The sequence below is a fragment of the Symphalangus syndactylus genome, chromosome 5 (genome assembly GCF_028878055.3).
Source record: "Symphalangus syndactylus isolate Jambi chromosome 5, NHGRI_mSymSyn1-v2.1_pri, whole genome shotgun sequence".
NCBI lineage: Eukaryota > Metazoa > Chordata > Mammalia > Primates > Hylobatidae > Symphalangus > Symphalangus syndactylus.
In genome coordinates, this window is record NC_072427.2 from 41,361,104 (window position 1) to 41,382,367 (window position 21,264).

The 21,264-nt window shown below is 51.3% G+C and overlaps 1 protein-coding gene across 4 annotated transcripts in view; it reads left to right on the forward strand.

The window, feature by feature from the left end:
• The first annotated feature begins 647 nt into the window (after positions 1-647).
• The window catches only part of RBPMS2 (RNA binding protein, mRNA processing factor 2), a 48,712-nt gene continuing 28,095 nt past the window's right edge, over positions 648-21,264 (forward strand). For 2 of the 4 annotated variants that reach the window (XM_055278157.2, XM_055278159.2), the window contains exon 1: positions 13,143-13,512. In XM_055278157.2, coding sequence (XP_055134132.1) covers positions 13,414-13,512 — 99 coding nt within the window. In that variant the 5' untranslated portion in view covers positions 13,143-13,413. Of the gene's footprint in view, positions 773-11,882; positions 12,040-13,142; positions 13,513-21,264 lie in introns of those variants that run through there. The other 2 variants (XM_055278158.2, XM_063638990.1) reach the window with 2 other exon arrangements.

The window sequence follows — 21,264 nt, forward strand, 5'->3', positions numbered from 1 at the left end:
GTGTTGGCGGGCGCCTGTAGTCCCAGCTACTCGGGAGGCTGAGGCAGGAGAATGGCATGAACCCGGGAGGCGGAGCTTGCAGTGAGCCGAGATCGCGCCACTGCACTCCCGCCTGGGAGACAGAGCAAGACTCCGTCTCAAAAAAAAAAAAAATAAATAAATAAATAAATAAAAAATAAATAAAAAATAAAAAATAAAATAAAATGTATATATAAAATATGTGATATATAACATATATTATATATTATGTATATATTAATAATATATATTAAAATTATATATATATTTTTAGCCATGGGGGTCTCACTATGTTAGGCCCGGCTGGTCTTGAACTCCAGGTTTCGAGCAATCCTCCTGCCTCGGCCTCCCAAAGTGCTGGGACTAAAGGCATGAGCCACTGTGCCTAGCCTAAAACTGCATTTTAGACTCTAGACCTCAATTCAGACTTAACTCCTTTGTTACATTCTAGTACCAGAAGTTGGGAGAGTCCTGGGTTTCAATTCCAATCCTGTCAGTTATAGCTGTACATCACAGTCCAGGTTACTTAACCTCTCTGCACTGGAAATATAAAATAAGGAAAAATCATTTCATGGAGCAGCCAGGAAAGATAAATGAGCTCAGGGATGAGATACGCCTAACTTTGGGCCCAGCACACAGCTGGCCTTAGCAGCCTTACATCATCAGGGTGCAGGGGCCATCATCCTCTTCTCTCCTGGGATCACCAATCTCTACAGCCTTTCCACATAAGCTGCTGGTTTCCTACATCTTCAAGGTACTCCTAGAGGCCTGGCCTACTGGGCAGAATCCCCTTTCCAAAATATTTCACCACCCCCGTTGCCATACAGTTCAGAAGAGGGCTTAACCAGGGTTTGAGGTGACAGGAATCAGAGTCAGGTGCTAGGAATGGGGTGGCTGTCTGCCAAGGCTGCTCTAGGACAGGGAACATGGGTTTGCTCTATGGGACTGTAGAACCCAGGGCCGTTATATATAGAGGAGTTGGGTGGAGGCAGAGAGAGAGGGATTTGGGTTTAACTAATTTTTTTTTTTTTTTTGAGACACAGTCTTGCTCTGTCACCCAGGCTGGAGTGCAGTGGCACGATCTCGGCTCACTGCAACCTCTGCCTCCTGGGTTCAAGTGAGCACGCTCGACTAATTTTTCTATTTTATTTTATTTTTTGAGACGGAGTTTCGCTCTTATTGCCTAGACTGGAGTGCAATGGCGCAATCTCGGCTCACTGCAACCTCCGCCTCCTGGGTTCAAGTGATTCTCCTGCCTCAACCTCCCGAGTAGCTGGGATTACAGGCATGTGCCAACATGCCTGGCTAATTTTGTATTTTTAGTAGAGATGGGGTTTCTCCATGTTGGCCAGGCTGGTCTCGAACTCCTGACCTTGAGTGATCCATTGCCTCGGCCTCCCAAAGTGCTGGGATTACAGGTGTGAGCCGCCACATCTGGCTGGTTTAACTGAATTGTTTTGTGTGTATATATATATATATATATATATGTGTATATATACGTGTATATATATGTGTGTATATATACGTATATATATATATACACACACAATTTAGTTAAACCAGCCAGATGTGTGTGTGTATATATATATACACATATATACACATACATATACACATATATACACACATATATATACACATATATATACACACACACATACATATATATATATATATATTTTTTTTTTTTTTTTGAGACGGAGTCTGGTTCTGTGCCCAGGCTGGAGTGCAATGGTGCGATCTCGGCTCACCACAACCTCCGCCTCCCAGGTTCAAGCAATTCTCCTGCCGCAGCCTCCCAAGGAGCTGGGACTACAGGAGCGTGCCACCACGCCCAGCTAATTTTTGTATTTTTAGTAGAGATGCGGTTTCACCATTTTGGCCAGGATGGTTTCAATCTCTTCACCTCGTGATCTGCCCGCCTCAGCCTCCCAAAGTGCTGGGATTACAGGCATGAGCCACCACACCCGGCCTTTTTTTTTGAGACAGAGTCTCGCTCTGTCACGCAGGCTGGAGTGCAGTGGTGCAATCTCGGTTCCCTGCAACCTCTGCCTCCTGGGTTGAAGTGATTCTTCTGCCTCAGCCTCCCAAGTAGCTGGGATTACAGGCGTGCACCACCACGCCTGGCCTGAATTATATATTTGAGAGGACATTATGCCAGGCAGTATGTCAAGGACTTCCTATACATCATCTCATTTGATTGCACACAAACATTATGAGATAAGTACTATCCCTATCCCCATTTTACAGATAAAGAAACCAAGGCTCAGAGTCCCTCATCATTTGTCCAAAGTCACAGAAACAAATATAAAATGTATCAAAGTTTGAATCCAGGCCTATCTTAGTGCAAAACTTGGAAGCTTAAACATAGTGTTAAGAAGTCAGGCCAGGCATGGTGGCTCATGCCTGTAATCCCAGCACTTTGGGGGGTGGAGGCCAGCGGATCACGAGGTCAGGAGTTCGAGACCAGCCTGGCCAATATGGTAAAACCCTGTCTCTACTAAAAGTACAAAAATTAGCCAGGCATGGTTGCGCATGCCTGTAGTCCCAGCTGCTCGGGTGGCTGAGGCAGAAGAATCACTTAAACCCAGGAAGCAGAAATTGCAGTGAGCCAAGATCACGCCACTCCACTCCAGCTTGGGTGACAGAGTGAGACTCTGTCTCAAAAAAAAAAAAAAAAGAAGTCAAAGGCTGGCCGGGCACAGTGGCTCACACCTGTAATCCTAGCACTTTGGAAGGCTGAGGCGGGTGGATCACCTGAGCTCAGGAGTTCGACACCAACCTGGGGAACACGGTGAAACGCTGTCTCTACTAAAAATACAAAAAATTAGCTGGGCATGGTGGCATGTGCCTGTAGTCCCAGCTACCTGGGAGGCTGAGGCAGGAGAATTGCTTGAACCAGGAGGTGGAGGTTGCAGCGAGCCAAGATCACACCACTGCACTCCAGCCTAGGCGATGGAGTGAGATTCCGGCTCAAAAAAAAAAAAAAAAACAGTAACCAGGTGCCATGACTCACGCCTGTAATCCTAGCACTATGGAAGGCTGAGGCTGAGGGATCACCTGAGGTCAGGAGTTGAATACCAGCCTGGCCAACATGGTGAAACCTCGTCTCTACTAAAATACAAAAATTAGCCGGGCATGATGGTGGGTGCCTGTAATCCCAGCTACTTGGGAGGTTGAGAAAGGAGAATAGCTTGAGAATCGCTTGAACCCAGGAGACAGTGGTTGTAGTGAGCCGAGATCATGCCACTGCACTCCAGCTTGGGCAGTGGGCGAGACTCCATCTCAAAAAAAAAAAGAAGTCAAAGGCCAAGTATTGAATAAATGTTAATTATCACTAAATTGTTATCATTATCTGACAACAATATTACTCTAATGAGAGCTAGAGGTTTGGCAGTGGAATGAGCAATTTGGGGTGGGGGATGTGAGTTGCTTCTCCTCCAGTTCAGGCAAAGGTTGGATTAGCTTCTGGTAGAGATTCAAGTGTTTAGCACAGACAGTTGGATTCGGGACCTAAGGTTCTAGTTGTGGGGGTACAAGGAGATTTCCAAGGCCTGTTCCCAGAGATTTGGATGTAGCTGTTTTTAGATGGGACCCAGAAATCTTCTTTTTTCCAGGGGAATGGTTTTACTCTGTCACCCAGGCTGGAGGGCGATAGTGCCATCATAGCCCACTGCAGCCTGGAACTCTCAGGCTTGGGTGATCCTCCCACCGCAGCCTTCTGAGTAGCTAGGACTACAGGTACAAGTTACCAAGCCTGGCTAATTGTAGAGATGGGGTTTCACCATGTTGCCCAGGCTGGTCTCAAACTCCTGAACTCATGCGATCTGCCTGCTTCAGCCTCCCGAAGTGCTAGGATTAAGGCGTGAACTACCGTGCCTGGCCCTGAAATCTGTCTTTTTCAAAAGGCAATTCTGGACTGCAGCCAAGTGTGGGCTCCATTGGCTTGGTTGACCTCTAGAGACTTTTTCTGTTGCACAGGCTGAAGTGCAGTGGTACTATCACAGCTCCCTATAGCCTCCACTTCCAGGATTCAAGCAATTCTTCTACCTCAGCCTCCTGAGTAGCTGGGACCACAGGCACACACCACCATGCCCAGCTAATTTTTTGTTTTTGTTTTTTTGAGACATTGTCTTGCTCTGTCGCCAGGCTGGAGTGCAGTGGTGCAATCTCGGCTCACTGCAACCTCTGCCTCCTGAGTTCAAGCAATTCTCATGCCTCAGCCTCCCGAGTAGCTGGGATTACAGGCACGCGCCACCACACCCAGCTAATTTTTGTATTTTTAGTAGAGATGGGATTTCACCATGTTGGCCAGGATAGTCTCGATCTCCTGACCTCATGATCCACCTGCCTCAGCCTCCCAAAGTACTGGGATTACAGTCGTGAGTCACTGTGCCTGGCCTAGTTGTTTTTTTTTCTTTATAGAGATAGGGTTTTGCTATGTTGCCCAGGTTGGTCTGGATCTTTTAGCCTCGAGGGATCCTCCTGCCTTAGCCTCCCTAAGTGCTGGGATTACAGGTGTGAGCCACTGTGCCTGGTCCTAAGCAGCTTCTGCATAGATTGTATGACCTGTGGTGCCCTAACACACCACTGGGAAGTATTCCTTTGGGTTAGGCATTGTCCTCTCCCCCTACTTCTTCCTTAAATTTCTAAGGCCTTAGAGAGGATGAGTGCACCCTTCCCCTCATGGGCAACAGACTCTTCTGGATGGTAAAAAAGGCAGTATAGGAGGGCATAGGCTCACACTGCCACCTTCAGTGGTGAGGGTAGAGACAGCTCATCTTCCCTCCTCACCCTATCCCACCTCATTCCATGTGGAGCCCCTGTCCCTGAGACTGTCAGTTGCCCCACTGGACTCTAGTCAAGTGTAACAATTCCTACTTCAAGTCCCTTAGAAAAGTAGCCCGGTAGAGCCAGCCTCCCAGGCATGCTGGGCAATTCCGCCGTTGGTCTGGCCCAGAAGGCCCTCTCCCAGGCTCTGGGAGGACAGGGACTCAGGCAGGGAAGCAGGCCAGAGAGGCTTTCAGTGACCTTTGTTTCCCTGGGAAGGACTCAAAAGCAGTAAAAGTTTAGCAAGTGTCATTAAATTGTTGCCAGAACTTAAAACTCATTTAAAAAAATGCACATGCGCACACACACACACACACACACACACAAACACACAGACTTTCTAGAGGATAACAGATCATTGGGGGGGTATATATGAAAATCTATTTGATTAGGTTTGATTTTTTTTTTTTTTTCTTAGAAAGAAAGCTTCTAAGCTACTTGCTTTTGAAATTAAACAGAAAGTATTGCTGGGCTCAGTGGCTCATGCCTGTAATCCCAGCACTTTGGGAGGCCGAGGCGGGTGGATCACGAGGTCAGGAGATCGAGACCATCCTGGATAACACGGTGAAACCCCATCTCTACTAAAAATACAGCTAAGTTTTTGGCGGGCACGGTGGCTCACGCCTGTAATCCCAGCACTTTGGGAGGCCGAGGCAGGCGGATCACGAGGTCAGGAGATCGAGACCATCCTGGATAACACGGTGAAACCCCGTCTCTACTAAAAATACAAAAAAATAGCCGGGCGTGGTGGCGGGCGCCTGTAGTCCCGGCTACTCAGGAGGCTGAGGCAGGAGAATGGCATGAACCCAGGAGGCGGAGCTTGCAGTGAGCCGAGATCGCGCCACTGCACTCCAGTGTCTGGGCGACAGAGCGAGACTCCGTCTCAAAAAAAAAGAAAGTATTAAGTGAACTCAGTACTTTGCTGTGTAACTTCAAGCTAGTTGATTTTGGCCGCTGAACCTCAGTTTCCCCATCAGCAAAGGCTGTAGTTTCATAGGAACTGGCAGTGAAGCAGGGCGTGGGCCCTGTGGTTTCACAGGCCCTGGGTGCTGAGAGGGAGGTGTGAGTAGGGAGCTCAGGGTTCAGACAGAAACCTTTGGCCTGCCAGACATCCCTTTGGGGCTTCCCTTTGTTTTTTAATCCTAGGTCCTCTCCCCATTCAGGTTCCTGGCATCTCACTCTCCCTCCCATCTTGGAAGACAGGAAAAGCAGCCTTTGACATGTTAGTGTAAAAATACTGTAGGGCGCGGTGGCTCACGCCTGTAATCCCAGCACTTTGGGAGGTCGAGGCAGGTGGATCACAAGGTCAGGAGTTTGAGACCAACCTGACCAATATGGTGAAACCCCATCTCTACTAAAAATACAAAAATTAGCCGGGCATGGTGGCAAGTGCCTGTAACACCAGCTACTCTGGAGGCTGAGATAAGAGAATTGCTTGAACCCAGGAGAAGGAGGTCACAGTGGGCCGAGCTCGCACTACTGTACTCCAGCCTGGGCAACAAAGCAAGACTCCGTCTCAAAACAAAACAAAACAAAGCAAAGCAAAACAAAAAAAAACGCTGTCAGAGATATTTCCTTGGTAACCCTAGCCTTTCAATCATTCAATATTCATTACTGAAACCCCTCTGCCAGGACCTGAGCTGGGCTTCCAGGATTTGATTCAAAGGTGAAGAGACGCTATCCCTGTCCTCAGGTGGTCCCCTGCTAATTTTCAGCTATGTGGTGGGGACAGGAGAAATAACGTCTTTGGGAGATGGTGTGCAGGGAGGAGACACTGCCTCTTAGGAAGGCTGGATCTGAAGTGAAGTTCTCGTGTTGTTCCTTTGCTGACTTTACAATCGCCCCTCCTGTTGTCTTGGGGCTTTGAGGACTTCAAAGAAGTTTCAGCATCAGGATCTCATTTAATTCTTACAGAAGCCTAGGGAACACTCATGAAAGCCTGAAAGGTGTCTCTAGTTCTCTAGTTTTACCTTGAGAAAACAAAGCCTTAGACAAATTAAACTGCCTATGGTCAAACAGGTTGCCGTGGTGACCTGGACGCAGATCCAGGTCTTCTGGCACAGCTACTTTGGAAATACTGTTTATCTTAGATTGGAACCTGGGATCCACGTTCACAATGTGGCCCAGAGGAAGGCAAGGAGAGAAAGGGAGAGCTCAGTGATTTGGGGCTGAAATTAACCAGTTGCCTGGGCTTGGTGGCTCATGCCTGTAATTCCAGTACTTTGGGAGGCCGAGGTGGGCGGATCACCTGAGGTCAGGAGTTCGAGACCAGCCTGGCCAACATGGCGAAACCCTGTCTCTACAAAAATACAAAAATTAACCAGGCATGATGGTAGGTGCCTGTAATCCCAGCTACTGGGAAGCCTGAGGCGGGAGAATCACTTGAACCTGGGAGGCAGAGGTTGCAGTGAGCCGAGATCGCACCATTGCACTCTAGCCTGGATGACAGAGCGAGACTCTGTCTCAAAAAAAAGGAATTACCCAGTCTATGACCTTGACTTGCAAACTAGCAGTGGACCCAGGGCAATAATCACAACCTCCAAGAGCTTACCATGAGCTCTTATCTTACTTAACACATTCTTGCAATTGTGTACTAGTATTCCCATTTTACAGATGAACTGACTGATACTAGCTGGCAACTTGCCCAAGGTTACAGAATCAGAATCCTATCACAGGGCTATTTCATGCTTTTCCCACCATCCATGCCATCTACCAGTGGCTAGTAAAGTTCCCTTAATCCTACAACTAGGGATAGCAGGAACAATAGAAAGATTATATTAACTGCTTGGGGCAGCAGCCTGTCCCCTTTCCCTCCAGAGACCTCTTGCACTTAAGTGGAGCTTAAACCTATAAACAACAGGCGGGCATGGTGGCTCACACCTATAATCTCAGCACTTTGAGAGGCTAAGGCAGGCGGATCACTTGAGCTCAGGTGTTCGAGACCAGCCTGGCCAACATGGTAAAACCCTATCTCTACTAAAAATACAAAAATTAGTTGGACATGGTGGTGTGCACTTGTAATCCCAGCTACTCAGGAGGCTGAGGCAGGAGAATTGATTGAACCCAGGAGATGGAGGTTGTGGTGAGCTGAGATCGCACCATTGCATTCCAGCCTAGACAACAGAGTGAGACTCTGTCTCAAAATAAATAAACAAAAACCTGTGAGCACCAAGAAAATATACCTCAGATGGCTGGGTGTGGTGGCTCACGCCTATAATCTCAGCACTTTGGGAGGCCAAGGTGGGTGGATCACTTGAGGCCAGGAGTTTGAGACCAGCCTGGGCAACGTGGCAAAACCCATCTCTACTAAAATACAAAAATTATGGCCAGGCACGGTGGCTAACGCCTGTAATCTTAGCACTTTGGGAGGCTGAGGCAGGTGGATCACTTGAGGTCAGGAGTTCGAAACCAGCCTGGCCAACATGGTGAAACCCTACTAGGGAAAGTTAGCAGGGCCTGGTGGTGGGATCCTGTATTCCCACCTACTTGGGAGGCTGAGGTGGGAGAATCGCTTGAACCCAGGAGGTTAAGGTTGCAGTGAGCCAAGACTGTGCTACTACATTCCAGCCTGGGTGACAGGGCAAGACCCTGACTCCCTCCGCAAAAAAATAAAGAAAAAGAAAATATAACTCAGACATATCTCAGCCTTTAAGCTTCAAGGTCATCCTCTCTATCTGCCTTTCTTCTTTTTCTTTTAAATAAAGAGGGGATCTTGCTATGTTGCCCCATCTAGACTTGAGTCTGGGCTCAATTAATCCTCTCAGCTCAGCCTCCCAAGTGGCAGGGACTACAGGCGCACACCACCAAGCCCAGCTTCTACCTGCCTTCTTATTGCCTAGGCTTTCTTGGTGGTGGGAAAGTTGGGGTCAGAATGGGGGCCTGCCCTGAAGTAGCCAGGCACACTCTCAGGAGTTGAGTTCCAGGGTGGTGTTTCCCAGGAGTGAGGCCATCTCTTTTCCCTACCCTAAGGATGAAATATTGAAGGATGATGTATGTACAGTACATCAAAGAGAAAGGGCCATTGGCTTCAGATAGCCCAGAAGCTCCAGGAATAGCCCAGTATTGGTTCAGCAAAGGTTTATTAAACACCTACTACTGAAAATGCCCACCATCATCTGCTCCTCGCTGGAGGCCAGGGGGCTGCAGAGATTAAGGAATTCTACTCACTCAGCAGGGTTTACAGCCACTCCTTGGAGTCAGAAAGCTTCCCATGTGGTAGGTGAAACTTCAAAACAAGGTATTCCCAGGCTCAACAGGACACAGAGAAGGCACTCTGAGAGCACAGGGGAGGGAGAATGGGTACTGGGAAAGGTCTGGAAGCTGGGGGTGAAGAGTGAGGATGGGAGGATTCCAGACAAAAGGAATAGAAATTCGAGAAGCTCAGAGGTGATATGGAGCATGGCAGTGGGGGAGGCCTGGGGCACTGAAGAGATTACTAGAGGCTACAGTACCAGGTCATAGCTGGAAAGACAGAGATATAAGTTCCTACCCTTCAGATGTCTGGAAGAGTTGTACACCCCAGACTCCTCTCTCCAGCCTCCTTCTTCACATCAGCTTCCGGTCAGCACCAATGGGTACGCATGACTACTCATGAAGGTGCGGGCTGGGTGGGAGCTTTGTGTTTATATGATCTCCAAATCCATGTGGGATTGGAGATTCTGCCATTTCAGGGGCCATAGGGGTGCACAGAGAGGGAAAAGACAGTTGTTGCCTCCAAAGTGCTTAAGGACTGGTCACACACACAGGAAACTTTCTGAGGCATTAAGAATGCTCATATAAGAGGGCAGGCTCATGCCTGTAATCTCAGCACTTTGAGAGGCCAAGGTGAGCAGATCATTTGAGGCCAGGAGTTCAAGACCAGCCTGGCCAACACGGTGAAACCTTGTCCCTACTGAAAATACAAAAATTAGCCAGGTGTGATAGCGGGTGTGGTAGCAGGCACCTGTAATCCCAGCTACTCAGGAGGCTGAGGCACGAGAACTGCTCGAACCTGGGAGATGGAGGATGCACTGCACTCAAGCCTGGGTGACATAGTGAGACTCCGTCTCAAAGAAAAGAAAAGAAAAGAAAAGAATCCTCATATAAAGTTTGGCTATGAAGGCAAAAGAGAAAAAAACTGGAAATAATACAAATATCTAACAAGAGACAGGTTAAATAAGTAATGGCAGTCTAGTAAGGGTTAAGCAATTACTACAAATTATGAAGAACTTAAGAAGAAATACAGGCTGGGTGTGGTGGCTCACGCCTATAATAACCAGCACTTTGGGAGGCCAAGGCAGGAGGATCACTTGAGCCCAGAAGTTCAAGACCAGCTTGGGACAACACAATGAGAGTCCAGTCTCTTAAAAAAAAAAAAAAAAAATTAGCTGGGCGTGGTGTTGCACTTGTAATCACAGCTACTTGGGAGGCTGAGGTAGAAGGATCACTTGAGCCCAGGAGTTCAAGGCTGGAGTGAGCCGTGATTGTGCCACAGCACTCCAGCTTGGGTGACAGGGCAAGATCCTGTCTCTAAAAAAAGAAAAGAAGGCCGGGCACGGTGGCTCACACCTGTAATCTCAGCACTTTGGGAGGCCGAGGGGGGCGGATTACAAGGTCAAGAGATCAAGATCATCCTGACCAACATGGTGAAACCGTCTCTACTAAAAATAAAAAAGTTAGCTGGGCATGGTGGCACGTTCCTGTAGTCCCAGCTACTCAGGAGGCTGAGGCAGAATAGCTTGAAACTGGGAGGTGGAGGTTGCAGTGAGCCGAGATCGCATCACTGCACTCCAGTGTGGCGACAGAGCAAGACTTCATCTCAAAGAAGCCCCCAAAACAAAAACAAAAACAAAAAAAGAAATGTAGTGATGGGGGTCAGTTGTGGCCCCTGTGTCATTTGTCACCTTTTTGGGCCTTAGCTCTCCCATCTATGGAGAAAATGGAGACCAGAATGGAGAAGAATGGTGACCAGAATTACAAGATGAGAGGCTCTTCTTCTTTGAAAAATTCAAATTAACCATATAATGGCTGAGTTCAGAAATCTGGCCAGGCTCCTTCTCCTGGAAAAAGCATGGGAAAAGCAGGATCTTGAGGGAAGGGAAGATTTGGATTGATTAGTGGGAGCGGGGGAGGAAGGGGAAGAGGAAGAGTATTCCTGGGCCAAAGTTAGAGACAAACCTGATAGGAAGACCTATTCTAGGGGAGGGGGTGGTGATCAAGCCTACAGCCAGATTGGACTGAGGCCTGTGGAGGATGGTAGGGGTATCTGAGGATTCCCAAGGTTGGTTCTACCTGGAGATGCCTGAGGCTGGAGGCACCTTAAAAACTCTGGGTAAAGGTCTGACTCCTACAGGCAGCAGTTCCCCCTTTATAGGGCCTGAGCCAAGTGTTGGCAACAGGCCTGATGGGAAACCAGGGTGCTCCTGGCCTTGCCACCAGCAGAAAGTGGTCCCCAGCCCACAGTAGGTGCTCAATAATTATTCTTTTTTTTTTTTTGAGACGGAGTCTCGCTCTGTCGCCCAGGCTGGAGTGCAGTGGCGCAATCTCGGCTCACTGCAAGCTCCGCCTCCCGGGTTCACGCCATTCTCCCGCCTCAGCCTCCCGAGTAGCTGGGACTACAGGCGCCCGCCACTGCGTCCAGCTAATTTTTTGTATTTTTAGTAGAGACGGGGTTTCACCATGGTCTCGATCTCCTGACCTCGTGATCCGCCCGCCTCGGCTTCCCAAAGTGCTGGGATTACAGGCGTGAGCCACTGCGCCCAGCCTTCAATAATTATTTACTAAAGGAATGAGTGTATCATTGGAAAGACATTGCCCATCTCTAGGCCTCAGTTTATCTGTGAGATGGCAGGTCAGGATGGAGATTATAATTTACTGGGAAGACTAAACCACAGCACAGTGATCCTGTGGTGCTAGTCCTACCTAATTCAGGAGGTCGACACACAGAGGTTCTGGGGCTCAGGCACTTGTCCGCGGTCTGAGATCCTAACCAGTCCGTGACTGCAAATCCAGCTTTTCTTTTTTCTTTTCTTTTCTTTTTTTTTTTTTTTTTTGAGACGGAGTTTCGCTCTTGTTGCCCTGGCTAGAGTGCAATGGCAAGATCTCGGGTCACCGCAACCTCCGCCCCATCCAGGAGAAGGGGCACTGAGGATGGACCCAGTTCTCCCGCGGCTCTGCCGGATTCAGGCTGCAGCGCTTCCACCCATCCCCGAGGTGGGTGCGGGGTTTCTACTGTGGCAGCAGGGCCGGCCCCCATCGGCTGGGTTTTCAAATACAAGAGAAAACCGACCCAGAGGCCGCGCCCTACTAACCTGCGCGGGGGTGGGGGGGAGTCACGACGACCCCCCACCCCGAGCCTCGAGGCTACTACATTCGTCCCCAGCCTTCGGGCTCAGAATAGGAGGCAGGGAAAGGTGTGAGGGGCACTGAGGTCGGGGGAGGAGCGAGAAGACCCGAAGGCCAGGTGTGTTGAGGGCAAGGTGGGCAACAGAACCTTCTTGGTCATTCGAGGCAGCCCTCACTAATGACCATTAGGGTCCCAACACTCGAATCCCCACCTAAGTCCTATTCAGATAGTGACTGGGAGTGGGAAGTTTGAGATCCTAAGTCCCACCCTCTGGGCTGGGAGCCTGAGGCCAGAGAGGGGAAGTGATTTCCTCAAGGTCACTCAGCAAAACAGCGCCCAGCCCGGGCCAAAGCTCAGGTGTCTCCCAACCTCCTCCCCCCGGCCATCACCCCCAGAACCCGGTCTCCCGGAGCTGAGGTCTGGGCGACTGGATTTAGGGGCAGAATGAGTGAGTCGGGCACCCCAAAACCCTAGATCAAGATACAAGGGGAGTCGACGGCTCGGAAACCTCGCTGCGGGCGCCCTAAGCGCGAGGCCGCCAGGGCAGGGCCGCCCAGGGACGGGGGCGCTGCGTGCGGGGCACTGGGCTCCACCTCCCGCGGGCTGGGGCGCGCAGCGCGCGGCCCCTTTAAGAAAGTTCGCTAGGCGAGTTCATCAAAGTTTAAAAACTTGCCGTGGAGAAGGGAGCGGGGGAAGAGGAGAGAGGGAGAGCGCTGACCCAGGCGAGAGACAGGGGAAAGGCCCGACCGGAGGCCGGCGCGCCGCGGCTGGGGCCGGGGCGAGCCCGCGGTAGGCGGTGGGGATTGGCTGCGCGTTCCCCCGGAGACCGCGCGCAGGCGGGGGAGGGGGCTGGCCGGGCCCCAGCTGAGGCCGGTTCCGGCCCCCGCCCCCCGCCACCGCCCGGCGCCCGCCCCCTCCCCCGGCGCCCGCCCCCCGCCGCCGCCGCCGCCGCCGCCGCCGCCGCCGCGGGCGCACTCGCCGGTCGCAGTGAAAAGGCGGAGGCGGCGGCCGCTCCGGCTCCCACTGCCTCCCCCGCCGCACCCCCTCCCCACCTCCCGCACCCGCCAAACTTGATGTGACCCTGGCCCAACGCGGAGGCTGCCCCTCTCACTGCCCCGTGGGTCCCCCGCCACCCGCTCCGCACCCGCGAGCGCACCGCTCCCCGCGCCCCTTCCCACTCCCCGCGGGGCCGGGGCCGCGCTCGCCCTCGCGTTCCTTCCCGCCGCCCCCTCCCCCGCACCATGAGCAACCTGAAGCCGGACGGCGAGCACGGCGGCAGCACCGGCACCGGCTCCGGCGCGGGCTCCGGCGGGGGCTCCGGCGGCGCCCTGGAGGAGGAGGTGGGTCTGTGGCCCCGGGACTTGCCGGGTGAAGCGCACGCTAGGCGGGCGCGGGAGAGGGCGAGCGGGGCCTGCCGCGCCTCGCGGGGCCGGGGTGGCCATCGCTCCCGGCGCCTTCCCGCCGCTGCCTATCGCCTGGGTAGGAGCGGCCCGTGTCCGCGGGCGGGAGCGTGCGGCCTGGACTGCCCCGCCGGACAGGCATTGTCTCCCCGCCCTCTCGGGCTCGAGGCGGGCCGCGCGCGCCGGCCGCCGTCCGGGCGTCCCGCGGTGGGCGAGATGCGCCGCGTCCGTTCCACGCCTGCCGCCCGCGCGCCCGTTGCTCCCCACCCCGGACCCGCTCGCCGCCTTCCTCCGAGGCGCATCTCCCGCGTGGCCAGGACCGCGCCTCGGCGGCACGGAGCTGAGCGGGATTAGCACGGCCCGAGGGCGGCACCTTCACTCCACTGCCTTTTCCACCCTGACCCCCTCCCCGTGACCTTGGAGGCCTGGGCCGGCTTCTCGGTTCATGTGAGCTGTTGTCATGGGGGTGGACGGGCTTTCTTCACAGCCCCAGAACCTGGGCTTTGGCAGAGGTGAGCCCACAATTTAATTAGTTTGGAAGGAGATGACTAAAGACACTCCGTTCGTCCTTCTCCTCTCTCTGGGTTTGTCCTGGCAACCAAGCCAGGACCCCAAAGCTGGCTCGGGTGGGATCCTGCCAGGAGGGGCGAAATCATCTCGTCCACCGGCCATGTGCGAAAGGGAGGGAGTGTAAGGCGGCTCCGTGGAACCACCAGCAGCTGGGTGGTTAATGGATGGTAGGGAGGATGTGTGTGCGGGGTGGGGTGCTGGATAAAAGCCTCAAAGCTATCAGTGAATAGGAACGAGGAGCTAGGCTGGCGGAGACAAGAACTGGAGTAGAAGGGGACAGGCTTCGCAGGGCCTCTGGCCTCTGCTGCGTCATTCTAGGGGTGAGAGACCCTTCCTGCCCCTGCCCTGGCATGTTCTCGCCCAGGAAACCAAGGGCTGGTTATCCACCTTGGGCGCCCTTCCCCTTGGCCTGGGGGAGAAACCGCAGAGGCCCTGGTGTGGACTGGTGTTGCCTCCTCCCCTTGTGCTGGGAGGTTGGTGCAGAATGGCGCCGGTGGCCCTCGGCTGGGCTGGGCTCAGCGCCGCCAGCTCCCACTCGGCAATTCAGAGACCTTCAGCCAGCCCCAGTCGATGAGAATCTAGGTCTGGATCTCCACTTTTTGGCGGAAGGGGAAAGGAAGAATGTACAACTGTGACATCTATCCACTAATGGCTTGAGTGTGGTGGGTCTGTTTGGGCTCCAGAGGCCTTGCCCTCCTTGTACCTTGATGCCAACAGGCCCTTGGCTTTGGGGATCTTGCCCCCATCCTGACTCTACCTGGCTGTTAGAATCTCCCTTGACAGTTGGGGAGGGTGACAGGGTTGCTAGCATACTTGGAGTCTCTGCTTGGCCCCCTGCCGTGGGCTGAAACTGGGGGAGAGCATGTCTCCTATGAAGCTGGATGGGGACCCAGAACCCCACTTCTGCTAAAGGATCTACTTCAGTGGGGACTTCACACTGCCCAAGAGGCTGGTACTGGGCAAACTCTCAAACCCACTGCTGTTGGGTGAGAAGGGTGACCCATGTGGCCATTCTAAGTCTTGAAAAAAGCGTTTGAGGTTTTAGCCACTCCTTTCTAAGTACCTTTTCTGGGAAAGAGGGCAGGATTCTCAAAAAGTGGAATCCCTACTATTCCTCCTTGGGAATTGAGATGGCCTGCGGCCCTATGGTGGTTCCAAATCAGTGCACTTACAAAAGGGCATGGTGGGCTCGCGTTTAGCAGAGGTCCAAAACGAAGGGTTCTGAGGGTCTCCTGGAGCCCAGTGTCTGTCTGGTCTGGTAAGGGAAAGGGTTATTCCCCAAGCTCTGGCCTAGTCTTCTGAATAGTGGGCCATGAGCCCCTGTGCTGGTGGCTCCATCTAGGATTGGTGGTGTAGGCTGGAACTGGAATCCTCCCTGTAGTTTAGATGCTCCCTAGGCGGTCAGTTCTGCAGCCCCTAAGAGCAACCATCTGGAGAATCAGCGTTAGCAGTGGTTTACTCCCATGGCTGACACAGGCGGCTTCTTCCCAGTCAACTCTTGGAGACTAGAGAGAGCAAGCCCAGAAAACCAAGGAATGCTGCTGCACACCATAAGACCTCAATTCCTAAAGGCGCTGGGTCATTGGCGAAGGGAGTGTATTTTCATGGTTCTGGGAGTTATCAGTGAGGTTGCTTGTCCTGAACTGCTTTGGATAGCCTTGACTCTGCCCGCTTGACTACCTTACCATAGGCTTTATCCATGTCATATGCATTAAGTTTTCTTTCTGGACCCAGGGGTTAAGGATACAAGTGAAAATTCTCAGCCTAGGAGGTCGGAAGGACTTGCCAGGAAGTGGTGGTAGGTGAAATGCAATGGTAGATAAAATAAAGGCATATCAGCACATGGTACCATGGTGCTCCTGAGAGATTAGAGTTCAGCCCTCCCTGAGATGTGGGTGAGTAGGAGGAGCGAAGTTAGACCTGTGGGGGTGGAAAAGGCATTCCAAGAGGAGGGAGTCGCATGTATAAGTGAGGAGGCAGGTTTGTGTAACCACATGGCTTGTCTGGGTAACTACCTGGAGTTTGCTATATTGCAGCAATATCAGGCAGTGCAGCCATAATGAGAGTTTGGAATTAGGGCAGTAATGACTGTGGGATTACGGGAAAATTGGCACTTTTCTGCCACTTGGGAAGATGTGTTCAAAGCTTTGATACCCTTTGAAAGCTAAGGAGGGCAGTAGGGAATTAATGGGAGGAGCTGAATGTCCCTCCCAATCTAGAGGTTCTGCTGTCCTGCAGGTAAGTCTTGGCTGGAGCTGGGGACCACATGAGGTAATACAGTACATGAACCTGCCTGGGGCAGGCTGTGTCAGTGCTGCCAAACTTCAGACCTAAACGTCCTGTCTTAGTGATTCTCAAGGGATAACTGGGTAGTTACCGTGTCTCTGAGGAGGGATAAATGTGATTTTTATTTTGAAAGTGGAGACCTTGCTTTCATAATACAGTTGCTGTTGGCCTTCCATATCTATGGGTTGCCTATCCATGAATCCAGTTGTAGATAAAAAATACAATAATAAAAAAAAACAAATAAATATAACAACTATTTACATAGCATTCACGTTGTATTAGGTATTGTGAATAATCTAGAGATGAGTTAAAGTATCCAGAAAATGTGCATAGGTTATTTTTTTATTTTTTTGAAGGGGAGTTTCACTCTTGTCACCCAGGCTGGAGTGCAGTGGCACGATCTCAGCTCACTGCAACCTCTGCCTCCCAGGTTCAAGCAAGTCTCCTGCCTCAGCTTCCTGAGTAGCTGGGATTACAGGCGGCCGCCACCATACCTGGCTAATTTTTGTTTTTTTAGTAGACAGGATTTCACCATGTTGGCCAGGCTGGTCTTGAACTCCTGTCCTCAGGTGACCTGCCCACCTCAGTCTCCCAAAGTGCTGGGATTACAGGCCTGAGCCTCTGCACCCAGCCTTGTTTTGTTTTTGAGACAGTCTCTGTTGCCCAGATTGGAGTGCAGTGGCACAATCTCGGCTCACTGCAACCTCCTCCTCCCAGGTTCAAGTGATTCTCCTGCCTCAGCCTCCAGGATTGCAGGTGCATGCCACCATGCCTGGCTAATTTTTGTATTTTTAGTAGAGACGGGGTTTCACCATGTTGGCCAGGCTGGTCTTGAACTCCTGACCTCAAGTGGTCCACCCAGCTTGGCCTCCCAAAGTGCTGAGATTACAGACGTGAGCTACCGCGCCCGGCCTGTGCATAGGTTATATACAAATTTTATATAAGGGACTTGAACATCTGGAGATTTTGATATCCAAGGGGGAACCCTGGAACCAATCCCCCTCACATATCAAGGGACAACTAACGGTATGACGTGATACTAAGTTATAGTAATTTTTAAAAACCACTTTTTTGAGGTATGATTGGCATATATAAAGCTGTATATTTAGTGTATACAACTTGAAGAGTTTGGAGATTGTTAAATTAATTTTTAACTGGGGGGCACCCCTGGAAGGGGGAGAGTGGTATTTATGCTATTGGGTTGAGGGAGGATATAAGTTTCTAACAGTTAAAAAAGTTTTTGCCAGCTTAACGGTAAGCTATAGAAAGGCAGGGGTTAATGGCAGCTAAGGGGGCTACAGTTTGACCTGAGGGGCTTTGCCCTTCTGTGCCCTCCCACCTCATCCCAGTGTGGCTGGGACAGGGCTGCTGCTTGTAGGCCTGGTACTCTAGAGTCCATCATGTGTCCTCAGAGGGGTGTCAGGAAGCAGCCAGAGCCCTGGGACCACTGGGTGGCTTGAGGTCAGCCCTCCCTGAGATGTAGGTGAACAGGTGCTTAGACTTGTGTGGATGGAACAGGGAGGGGGGTGTGAGAGGTGGGGGTTAAGGCACTCTAGATGAGTGCGAGGTAATTCCTGGATCCGGTGTGCTATTTGGGCACCTCCCTTTTCTTTAACATCAGTAGCATTTGAAAGCATCTGGGACATCTTGGTCTGCAGGCTTTCTTTGAATATGAGGGAAAGGAGGCTTCTCTGTTTCTAGACACTCACCTAGAAGCCGGGCCAGGCAGATAGCAGTAGGAGGTCAGGTTCCCCTCCTCCCTGGGAGTTATTGTGGATGTGCCCCCTCTGCCTAAGTAATCTAAGGGAGAGGCTGTACTAATAATAATGAACCTGTATGTTGTATTTATGCCAGGCATTGTTATATGTACCGCACCATTTTAACTCTTAATCTTTGTGAGAGCATTATGAAGTACTTACATTATTATCACCATTTCATAAATGAGGAAAGTGAGGCACAGAGAGGTTAAATAACTTTCATATAGCTATTAAGTGGGGAGGTTGGGATTTGAACCCAGAGTTTGCTCCTAACCACACAGTATACTGCTATTGTATTTTATATTAGGGTTTTTGGTGAGACTCGAAGTCGGGGAGAAAGGTATCTGCAATTTTCTTTTTTTTTTTCTCTTTTTTTTGAGACGGAGTCTCGCCGTGTCGCCCGGACTGGAATGCAGTGGTGTGATCTTGGCTCACTGCAACCTCTGCCTCCCAGGTTCAAGCAATTATCCTGCCTCAGCCTCCTAAGTAGCTGGGATTACAGGCGCACACCACTATGCCCAGCTAATTTTTGTATTTTTAGTAGAGACGGGGTTTCACTATGTTGGTCAGGCTGGTCTCGAACTCTTTTTTTTTTTTTTGAGACGGAGTCTCGCTCTGTCACCCAGGCTGGAGTGCAGTGGCGCAATCTCGCTTCACTGCAAGCCCCGCCTCCCGGGTTCACGCCATTCTCCTGCCTCTGCCTCTCCGAGTAGCTGGGACTACAGGCGTCCGCCACCACCCCCGGCTAATTTTTTGTATTTTTGGTAGAGACGGGGTTTCACTGTGGTCTCGATCTCCTGACCTCATGATCCACCCACCTCGGCCTCCCAAAGTGCTGGGATTACAAGCGTGAGCCACCGCGCCCGGCTGGTCTCGAACTCTTGACCTCGTGATCCACCTGCCTCGGCCTCCCAAAGTGCTGGGATTACAGGCGTGAGCCACCGCGCCCAGGCAGGTATCTGCAATTAAAGTTTCTAATGGCTGAGTTTTGGGTGATGCCAACCAGAAGCCCAGAGACTGACTCCGGACTAGTTTCCTTTGGGCTGGTGGCATCCCAAGACGGGTGATGGGAGCTGTCAGCCCCTGCCAGGAGGGTCCTTTTATCACAGATATTATTTAGAGTTGCCGTTGCATGAAGATAATAAACAAACCAAGCCAGTTTTATTTTATTTCTATTTATTTATTTATTTTTGAGATGGAGTCTCTCTCTGTCGCCCAGGCTGGAGTACAGTGGCGTGATCTCGGCTCACTGCAAGCTCTGCCTCCCGGGTTCACGCCATTCTCCTGCCTCAGCCTCCAGAGTAGCTGGGACTACAGGTGCCCACCGCCACGCCCGGCTACTTTTTTTGTATTTTTTAGTAGAGACGGGGTTTCACCGTGTTAGCCAGGATGGATTTTATTTTTTAAATTCTTTTTTTTTTTGAGACGGAGTTTCGCTCTTGTTGCCCAGGCTGGAGTGCAATGGCGTGATCTCGGCTCACCGCAACCTCCGCCTCCTGGGTTCAAGCAATTCTTCTGCCTCAGCCTCCCAAGTAGGGGGATTATAGGCGTGTGCCACCACGCGCAGCTAATTCTGTATTTTTAGTAGAGATGGGGTTTCTCCGTGTTGGGAGACCTTGGCCTCCCAAAGTGCTGGGATTACAGACGTGAGCCACTGTGCCTGACCTAAATTCTTTTTTAAAAAATCTATATCCTTACACATCTACACATCTTGCATATTTTTAAAATTCTTTTTTTTTTTTTTTTCTTTTTGAGACGGAGTCTCGCTCTGTCGCCCAGGCTGGAGTGCAGTGGCATGATCTCTGCTCACTGCAAGCTCCGCCTCCCGGGTTCATGCCATTCTCCTGCCTCAGCCTCCCAAGTAGCTGGGACTACAGGTGCCCACCACCATGCCCGGCTAATTTTTTTGTATTTTTCGTAGAGATGGAGTTTCACTGTGTTAGTCAGGATGGTCTCGATCTCCTGACCTCGTGATCCACCTGCCTCGGCCTCCCAAAGTGCTGGGATTACAGGCATGAGCCACCGCACCCAGCCCCGGCTAATTTTTTGGTATTTTTAGTAGAGACGGGGTTTCATCATGTTAGCCAGGATGGTCTCAATCTCCTGACCTGGTGATCCGCCCACCTCGGCCTCCCAAAGTGCTGGGATTACAGGCGTGAGCCATGGCGCCCGGCCTTAAATTCTTTTTTTTTTTATAGGTGTAGTCTCGTTGTTGCCCAGGCTGGAGTGCAGTGGCATGATCATGGCTCACTGCAGCCTCGATCTCCTGGGCTCAAATGATCTTCCCACCTCAGCCTCCCTAGTAGGTAGGACTACAAGGACCATGCCCGGCTAATTTTTTTTTTTTTCCCGAGACAGAGTCTTGCTTTGTTGCCCAGGCTAGAGTGTAGTGGCGCAATCTTGGCTCACTGCAATCTCTGCCTCTTGGGTTCAAGTGATTCTCCTGCCTCATCCTCCCGAGTAGCTGGGGTTACAGGCACCTGCTACGACACCTGGCTAAGTTTTGCATTTTTAGTAGAGATGAGGTTTCACCATGTTGGCAGGCTGGTCTCGAACTCCTGACCTTAGGTGATCTGTCTGCCTTGGCCTCCTAAAGTGCTGGGTTATAGGTGTGAGTCACTGCACCTGACCTCGGCTACTTTTTTGTAGAGACAGCATCTGCTTTGCTGCCCAGGCTGCTCTTGAACTTGTGGCCTCAAGCGATTGTCCTGCCTTGCCTCCCAAACTGCTGGGATTACAGATGTGAGTTGCCACGCCCAAGCAGTTTTATTTTAAATTCTCTACAAATGGCATACTTACTTATTTCCTGTACCTGGGTGTGACTACTTTCACACACTCTTCCACTACCCATTGCTTTGGGCATTTTAACTAAAGAAATGATTCTTGCTCTAAAGAGCCATTTGGCTGATATTCTGGGGGGCATTCTTTTGTGTCTCCTTACCCCTTCCTTTTCCACATATGGGCAGCCTGTTTAGTCTTACCCAGAGAGAACCAGTTTCTAAATCCCACTCAAGAAGGCCAGCCAGGCATGTTGGCTCATGCCTGCAATCCCGTGCATTTTGGGAGGCCAAGGCAGGAG